The sequence below is a fragment of the Myxocyprinus asiaticus genome, chromosome 50, assembly GCF_019703515.2.
Source record: "Myxocyprinus asiaticus isolate MX2 ecotype Aquarium Trade chromosome 50, UBuf_Myxa_2, whole genome shotgun sequence".
NCBI classification, from domain to species: Eukaryota; Metazoa; Chordata; class Actinopteri; order Cypriniformes; family Catostomidae; genus Myxocyprinus; species Myxocyprinus asiaticus.
This window is the reverse complement of record NC_059393.1, coordinates 20,279,195-20,288,712: the sequence shown is the minus strand read 5'-3', so window position 1 is coordinate 20,288,712 and position 9,518 is coordinate 20,279,195. Positions and strand designations below refer to the sequence as shown.

The window sequence follows — 9,518 nt, the reverse complement described above, 5'->3', positions numbered from 1 at the left end:
TGAAAAACAATTTAATATAAGATTTTTTTTGCATAGACAATTTTTTTTGAAAGCGCAAATTTCTAACATTTATTGTTGTATTGTTTCATATATAAATCCATGTGACTCTCTCTTTTTGTTTTCATCTTATTCTTTTGTTTAGCTCCTGTATTTCACGGATGGCATCACCCGAGAGTGTGTTTCTCGACTGTACGTCTCTCTGGACAGACAGATCTACGTGTTTGATCTCACTGCATCTGCCACATACTGTTTGACACCTGCTCAACCACTGTTTATGTGTGTGTGTCCTACAGATTAACTCGCACTTGTCTTTGATCTTTTAATCTTTATATCATTTTGACTTTTGAGCTAAAACATTTTTTATAAATGTGGGTAAACTGCTGCACTATTTGCAGACACAATAAAAGCAACAACACCATACGTTAGACGAAACAAATAATATTTGTTTTCAGGTTATTTTAGCTTTCAGTGTGTATTTTATTTCATGAAGGTTGACTTTTCTGTGTTTTTGTGTTGACAGCACAGTTTTGCGTAACATTAGCTGTTTGGATGGCTTTGATGTGGAATGGGTGGGCTGTCGCTGGGAGTTTAGAGCGTGTTTGGTGACGAGGAGCATAACAGAGTTATTTGTGAGGAGAACGCCTGAGGAACACACACACACATTGAATGCTGCGGGGACGACCGTCCCCAGACACTGTAAATGGGCACAGTAAGGCCGAGGTTGCGTCTATATTTGGCAAGGTCAACAAAGTCCCTGGAGGTAAACCCAGTGATGTTTCATAGCTCTGTGATTTTGAAAATGAGGCCTTTTTGGACTCATAAGGAGAAATAATGACACTTTAATGATGTGAGGAGGTGGTGTTAGGGGTTAGGAGGACAGGAGAGGCGTAACCAGGAGGAGTACAGGATAGTTGACAAGTCATCCAACATCCAGCAAACTGGTTGAAGTCGACTAGTGGGTTTCTCAAGATTTGTTTTAGCTTTAAAGGAGAAGTTCACCCACAAACTAAAACTTCTGTCAATGCTATCATATGACTGTTGTTGGGTGTAATCTGATTACAAAATAATTATTGTAATCTAATTACTTTTAAGTCAAAGTAGTGTACCACAACACAATTTAAATCATTGTATTCAGATTAGTTACTGACTTTCACTTAAGTTAATTACTTTTCAGTACTTAACATAGGTTACACATATTTCTAAAGTAGTAGTATTTACGTACTGTAGATTACATTTAAAACATGAATTACATTCATTTGTTCGTCTGTTTGCGTTTCTTTGACAGTTGAAGGGAAAACGAAAATTACATAAACCAGGAGGAATTACATGTATGGACGAAAAAACTAACTAAAATTGTTGTAGAAAGTAACTTAAAAGTGAAGTAAATATAAATATGATTACTAATTTGATGAAGTATTTTTATAATTTTAGATGAGTAATTTTTTTAATCAATTTTAGATTTTAGAAAAATAATTAGAAATTTGTAATGCATTATTATTTTGGGGTAACTTAAACTTCTGATGGCTTCAGAAGACTTGGAATATAGCGTACGACTAGTATGAACATTTTCGGTCCCTGTTTATTGTAATTGCATGGAAAAGGGCGACCAGAACCGTCTTCAAGTTTTCTCTTTGTGTTGCACAGAACAGAAGAAAGAAATTAATATGGGTTTGGAATAGGGTTGCAAATTTTGGGGCATTTTCTTAATCGACAGTTTTTAATGTTTATGAATGAAAATTGATTAATCATTAACAGCAAAATTAATGAAGTGGTGAACAGCTTGAAACTTGATACAAGACACGTATTTGTCTTCAGTCCATGATTTATTTAAACAAAGTTTGATTTTTAACTGACCAAACATAGAAACTGCAACATTGGAGAAAAATTCCTTACTGTGGAATGAAACGTGAAAACCATGGGCGTAGGAACCGTTATTAATGAGGGGACCCATTCGTAAGCAATAATAATTACATTTTAATACTTTTATTTTGCTTAACAGTAGTGCAAGGGAAAAAAGTACAGCCGTTCGCCTAAAATGTAGCCTTTAAGACAGCAGAAGCCTCTACCAGCTTGTTGCTTTGGCAGTGGGTGGAACTAACTCAAAAGCGGGAATCCCATTGGCTAGCGCTCGCAGTCCACGTTTTGATTCAGCAAATCAGTTCGAGTGAACGCAGACAATGTGATTAATATTAATAAGCCCAACACTGCCAGTAGACAGACACTGAGCTGCAATCTGCATGAGACAAGATGTGAGCAAACAGAGAAACATTTGTTTATTTGTGTTGTTGGCAGTAGTAGCGCCACCACATGCACCGCAAAAATGGAACGGGACACCCGTTTACTGTCGGCACGATGCGACGCACCGCAACGGATGCTTCCAGTGTAGACAGCATCATTAATTATAATGGGTTCTATTGATTTTGACGCGATGCTTGCGTTTGGTGTAGACAGGACGTTAGAATGTGTCCTATCCCCAGTTTTCAAATCGATCGAATGTCCCTGATGAAAATTACAGAAGTATGTGCATGGAACCTACTGATTAAATATAATTTAAAGAAATAAATACACTTAAGAAATGCCAATATTGTTACATTGCTCTTCATATATTTTAAGGCCAGTGTATTTTTTTCACTTTTACGTTCACGCTGTGTTTTAAATCATTTGCATTAATTTACTGTATGTGGTATGAAAAATAAACTTATTTCAAAAGCAAAACAAGTTTATTTTATTTACCCCATTGGCAGATTTATTTATTTTTTTTCTTGTTTTAAGCATAAGTTAAAAACATTTTTTGCCAGATTTCTCTGAGAACAAGACTTAATATCGTATGCCATTTTGCTTGTTAAGTAAATATATCTTGTAAGAATGTTTAGATATTTTTACTGGAAAACAAGACAAAAATACCAATAAAGAAAAAGTTTTATTTTTTTATTTTTTGCACTGTAGCACAAGACTTGTATGGAAAACTTTGGCTTTTTTAGTGTTCCACAGAGGAAAGAAAGTCAGATGGGTTTGGAACTATTTGAAAGTGCATAAATGACAACCAAATTTTCATTTTTGGGAAAACTATTCCTGTAAGACTGACTAGTCATTCAGACAACCCAAGGACTAATCAATTTTGAAATAAATGTAGTCTTGCATGTCCCTAGTTTTGGCATCTTTTTGTGTTTATCTAAACCACTCAATTTCTGTCACGACCAAATTTCACCTACTCAGGCCTGCTTTCTCTGTCATGCCCATCTGTATTCAGTTGTTTCTCTCCTATTCCATTTAGGTCACCTGGCCTTGACCTTTCTTCATTGTGCGCTCAACTAACTGGAAGTTTCTCTGATTTCTGTGCCTTGCGGTTCATCGGATCACTTAGAGCTTTTCACATGTCTCCTAACAGCTCCCAGAAAACCATACTACCCAACACGCCTGGTAATTAGAGAAATAAGAATTGGAGAGCTCTTCCGAAAGAGGAAATAATTGGATCTTAGTGTGTGTACATAGGGACTCTGAATCGACTGACTTGATTTACTCTTTTCATCGCAATTTTTAAGCAACTAATGTGATCAGATAAAACGAAGCAATTTAAAGATCATTGAAACCTTTACCTTTTCAACCCTGTATTTTATTAAAGATTTTCTTGTTTGGAGACAAACATGCTGTAGCAAGCATTCAATTTCTCTGTCTGAACATAATTTCTTGGGATTTTTTTCCCCACAAAGATAAACATTCTTATTGCTTTAATGCCATCCTTTTGTAAACTTCTAGTGTGTATTCTTATTGTGAACACACCTGTTTCGTTTGTACGAACACGTGAGTCACCAAAAAAAACTCTACGAATGAATGCACAAAAGCACACTTCACCTGTGCAAACACAATTAAGCACATTTTTTTATTCCTTCTGCAGTCTCACATGTATTAAAGTCAAGGTGACACCAAAAATCAAACAAGAGTCGGAGAACGAGGAAGACAAACATTTGTAATGATATAAGAGCTAATCCAGATGAAAGAGTTACATTGTATTGTGAATATGTGGTTCAGTTCATTTTTCTAATTGATCAAACCTCTTTTGAAATGTAAAAACATTTTTTTGCAGTTTAATTGTGACATCAGTTTATTTATCCTAAGGCTTTTTCGAAGCGTTAGTAAAAGGTTTGTTAAACACTGTTTCTGACTCACTGGGTAGCCCCACCCTCAGTGAAATCTCATTGGTCCAAAATCCCACTCCTCATAGCTGTATTTTTAAGCACAAATGTACAAGTGGCCGTGCTATATTTTGAATTTATGAATGAAATATATGCCTTATTACCTTATTAAACGGAACATAATAAAAACATCACATTTTAATTAATGCGTTATATTTTTATGCAATTTAAGTATCATCCGCTATAAGATATAGTGCATTGCGTCAGCAGTGTGGGATACCCAGGTTTGGATCCTGCCTCAAAACAAGATGTAATCGTGTTTGCATAATCAGTGATGAGCACGATTCGAAGGCTGTATTTCTCCCTCTAACATAAAATTTTTACACCACTGATGGTTAGGTTTGCGGTTTGGGGTAAAGTTCATAAAAAATGCATTCCTGTTCACTGTATTATAGCCTGTACAGCTGAAAACAACTTGCTTCTCAACTCTGTGGACATTTCACCCAGAAAATGGAGCTCACATGTGCCCATACGCCCAACAACACTTACCGTTTTGACCACTGGGGGCAGTGTTTCATTTAATAAGCACAGAAAAAGCTATAAAAAATAAAATAAAATAAAGTCAACCAGCTGTTTCCAATTTCACTGTGAGATCAGTCTGCTGTAACGATTTGACATCAAAACTTTAACAGACATGCACACATTTAATTAGTCACCAGAACAGCGGTAAAAACATTTACATGCAAAGCAAAATCAGGGTAGTGGGCAAAAATCGAGGTGTGTTTATCGCGTTTTGAATAAAACCATTTACGACCGTCTGATTAAAGAAAACCGTTTAAGCCATTTACATGACCGTTCACGTTGTTGGCTTATTAAGCATAACAACGAATTAAGTACAATTGCGCATGTAAATGCACTCATGGATATACAGTAGCTAGTTAGTGGGTGAATATGTTTTGTGGCATAGCTGATAGTTTGTTGCGTTTTGGAACACTGTGTTGACCAATCAGCATCCAGGACCAACACTATCCATTTACTAAACTTAAAACACACACAATAAATATCAAATATGTTCTGAATGGTTGAGATTTTGTCAGTTCGTGCAGCATTTTCGCTTTGAGTGAGGACTGAAAAATACTGCGCCTGTTTGAGACACAGGTCCATATGTGTCAAGGTCCCATATGTATCATTTGTGTAACTTTGATACTGTGATGTGAGTTTTATCAGAGTTTGACCAGGCAAATCCCTCTTCCGAGTGCATCTGTTTATCATCACTTGTTGATGGAGGGCAGGCGGGTATGGATTTAGAAAAAACTTTTATCGAGTCCCATCGCCCTTGAAACGGATGACATCGATTGGGCAGGCAGAATATTCCTGACCACCTACTGCCCTGCAGGATGATCAATGAACCTCAGCAGAGGATTAAACAATTTTCAGCCCAACACAATTAACTTAAACATACCTGACATCAATAAGCAGGACAGAGCTTCACTTAGCATATAAAACTTGGGATTGGGATTCGAAAACATTTAGATGTGAATTATCACAATGCAATAGATACAAATATACTGTATGCACATAATATAATTTTTTTTTTTTACAATGTAATCACTTTATGACAATGTACTACTTTAAACGCTGATTTTAGAGCATGTAGAGTAATATGTACAGTGCAAAACAATATATAAAAATAGCTTTACAATGTAATTGCTTTATGATGGTTTACTACATTAAACATTGGTTTTTCAGCATGCAAGATATACACAAAATAAAAAATAGCTTTACATTGTAATCACTTTACAGCAATTAACAATGTTGAATGGTGATTTTAGAGCATGTAATATGTATAATATTATATAATAATTGCTTTACAATGTGATCAGTTTCATCAGGGATGAACTGCTGAATATTCGACAGAGCATACCTATAATTTTTTGCCTGTGTTTGCTTATTCTGATGTATTATTAGACATCTTACTTGGAGGCGCAGTGGTGCTCTACAAAAAGATGCATGAGATGAAGCAAGCCGGCGCACTTGTGAAGCTTGGTCAACGTGGTTTTAGGACTCCACTGCCAAGTATTCATCTGGCGAATGCCCGTTCCCTTGCCAACAAAACGGACGAACTGCTTCTGCTCACTCAAACAAATAAGGACTTTTCTAATTCTGCTGCTCTGTTTCACGGAAACCCGGCTGAGTGAAGCCAGCCTGGACAGCACGAGCTTTCAGCCGGGCTTTCAGCTGTTCAGAGCGGATCGCATCACAGAGTTATCAGGGAAAATGAGAGACGGTGGAACATGCTTTTACATTAACGAAGGTTGGTGTACAGATGTAACAGTGTTGAAGAAGATGTGCTGTCCTACTTTAGAGGCTGTAAGCCTTTCTACTCACTGCGAGAGTTTTCCTTTTTCATTGTGGGGAGTGTTTATATCCTGCCACAAGCATGCGTGAACGCAGCATTGCAACAGCTGGCTGATCACATCACAGACATGGAGCAACAACACCCAGACTCTCTTATCATTATTCTGGGAGATTTTAATAAAACTAACCTCACTCGTGAACTGGCAAAATACAAACAACACAACACATGCCCCACCAGAGAAATAAATATACTGGACCACTGCTACACCACTGTAAAGAATGCATATCGCTCTGTCCCACGAGCAGCTTTAGGACTCTCTTATCACTGTCTGGTTCATCTTCTCCCAACCTACAAGCAGAAACTAAAATCAGCTAAGCCTGTAGTAAGGACTGTAAAGAGATGGACCAATGAAGCAGAGCTGGAACTACAAGCCTGCTTTGACTGCACTGATTGTAGTGTTTTTGAGGCTGCAGCCACAGACCTGGACGAGCTTACAGATACTGTGACATCATATATCAGTTTCTGTGAGGATATGCACATCCCTACTAGGACATTTTTATCATTCAATAATGATAAACCATGGTTTACAGGAAAACTCAGACAGCTTCGTCATGCCAAAGAGGATGCTTACAGAAGTGGGGATAAAACATTGTACAACCAGGCCAGGAACACACTTACTAAGGAAATCAGAGTGGCTAAAAGAAGCTACTCTGAAAAGCTGAAAAATCAGTTTTCAGCCAACGATCCTGCATGTGTGTGGAAAGGCCTAAAAAAACATCAAGTACAAGACACCTCCCCCACGCTCTGTAGAGAGTTATCTAATAGCTGATGAACTGAATGTGTTTTACTGCAGGTTTGAAAAGCCCAGTCTCACACCCCTCCCCTGCTCTGATCTTCCCTTCACACGCACACCAACACCTCCTGCAACCCTCCTCCTCCCCCCTCCTGCTGCTCAATCTGCACTTATGATTTGTGAGGAGGATGTGTGCTGGGTCTTTCGGAAACAAAAGACTAGGAAAGCTTCAGGCCCAGATGGTGTTTCACCTGCCTGTCTGAAAGTCTGCACTGACCAACTGGCCCCCATCTTCACACAGATCTTCAATAGATTACATTGTTACAATGATTTACAATGTTGAATGATTTACAACTGATTTTACCCCATGCAAAATAAACAGAATAAAATTGAGCTTAAAACATAATACCTTTAGAAAATGCTGAATACTTTTAGTATTCAATGTATATTAGAAAATAATCTAAAAAGTGACTGTATGATGTAATAGCTTTATGATGATTTATGACCTTAAACACTGATTTTACAACATGTAATCTATACAGTGAATAAATAATTAAAAAAATAGCCACGACAAAATAGCTTTACAACAATTTACAACGTTGAAAACTGATTTGACAGGAAGTCATGTGTACAATATAAAATTAAATTAGCTTACAACCTTTGTTTTATGTTTTACAACATGAAATGCCTTTATAGCCTGTAATGTATACTAGAATAAAAAAGTAGTAGAATTATAAGTAGAGTCTAAAAAATAGCTGAACGATGTAATAATAACGATTTACAGTCTTGAACACCGATTTTTACGGCATGTATGTTAAAACATTTTTTTTTAAAAAGGTACAACGTAATAGCTTTACGACAATTTACAATATGGAATGGTTTATACAATGTTAAACACTTTGACGCTGTAAAATCAAAGCAAAAACGTTTTAAAGGGTCCATTCGATGCAGGTCTTCAAAGAGAGCTTTCACATGAGTTCATCTTGATCTGTGGTGTGTGTAAATGTTGGCAGGTTGAAACAAAGGTACAGCTGAGTAAAACAACTTTTTTTTGTAATTAACATTTTTAATTAAATCTAATAATAACAAGAAACATATATATACACAAAACATTTAAACCCCACAACCCCCCCTCCCCAACCCCCAACCCCGCCTCCCCAAAAAACAATCCTGTGGTCACACATAAGTGAATATATACATACATACATACATACATATACGCACATAATCATACTCACTTAAAAACTATACTACAATACTCTCTCTACACCCCACCCGAGAGCCCCCCAAAATTCCAAATACCTGCCCCATTTCCAGACAAACAAATCTAAATCACCCCATCTTCCCAATGACACCTCCTCATAAGCCGCTACCCTCCCCATCTCTATGCACCACTCCGCACCAGCTGACCTCCAACCCCTCAAAATAACCTGCCTCATTGATGACCCCCCATTGCCCAGATCACAAAGTCTGGGGCAAAATGAAACCCGAGTGCCCACCACGTCGCACACAAAATTCTGAACTTTCAACCAGAATTTCTAGATCTCAACACACCACCAAAAAACATGGGCCATGTCTCCATCCTCCGATTGGCATCTCCAGCATGTGGGTGTGTCTTTAAGACCAAGCCTATACAGTCTAGAGGGGGTCCAATAAAATCTATGCAAAATTTTGAATTGTATAAGACGCACCCTTGCATCTCTAGATGCAGACTTAACGTTTTTAAGAATCTTAGCCCACACTCCTTCCTCCAATGCCAAGTTGAAATCTTTCTCCCATACTGTCTTGAGAGAAGTTAAGGCTCCGTCCCCCAGACTCTGAATTAACAGGGAGTAGTACACTGATGCCTCATCACCTTTTCCAAAAGCCAGAATCACCTCTCCCAAAGCATCTGCCTCCTTAGGGGGGTGTATACTACTCCCAAAAATAGTACAAAGCAGGTGGCGCAGAGTAAAACAGCTTTTGACACATTAGAAAGAGAAAACCATTTATTTTCAGTCAAGATCAAATGATAGGTCTTGAAAGACCAGCAGACTGTGTTTTATTAAGTAGGAGTCCAGCCTGAAGTGGTTCAGATCAGAGCGAGTTCTTTGAGTGGCCTTGCAAAGCATTATTCTCTTCTAATAGAGAGCTTGAAAGCCGCCGTGACCTCTGAATTGACCTTCGTCAAGTCGTACAGCTCCGTGGACGCTCCTGGAATAGATATTTCGGATTCTGGTTTACCTCTCTGGAG

At 37.7% G+C, this 9,518-nt stretch overlaps 1 protein-coding gene across 1 annotated transcript; it reads left to right on the top strand.

Annotated features, from left to right (window-relative positions):
- The first annotated feature begins 634 nt into the window (after nt 1-634).
- Nucleotides 635-7,644, top strand: LOC127438793 (uncharacterized). The gene is made up of 2 exons (XM_051694643.1): nt 635-760; nt 6,102-7,644. The coding sequence occupies exon 2, from the start codon at nt 6,620-6,622 to the stop codon at nt 7,319-7,321; it is 702 nt and encodes a 233-aa protein (XP_051550603.1). The 5' UTR covers nt 635-760; nt 6,102-6,619; the 3' UTR covers nt 7,322-7,644.
- The last annotated feature ends 1,874 nt before the right edge of the window (nt 7,645-9,518 follow it).

Bases quoted from the DNA above. Each gene is read 5' to 3' on its own strand.
- LOC127438793 (XM_051694643.1), top strand. From the start codon at position 6,620: ATGGAGCAACAACACCCAGACTCTCTTATCATTATTCTGGGAGATTTT.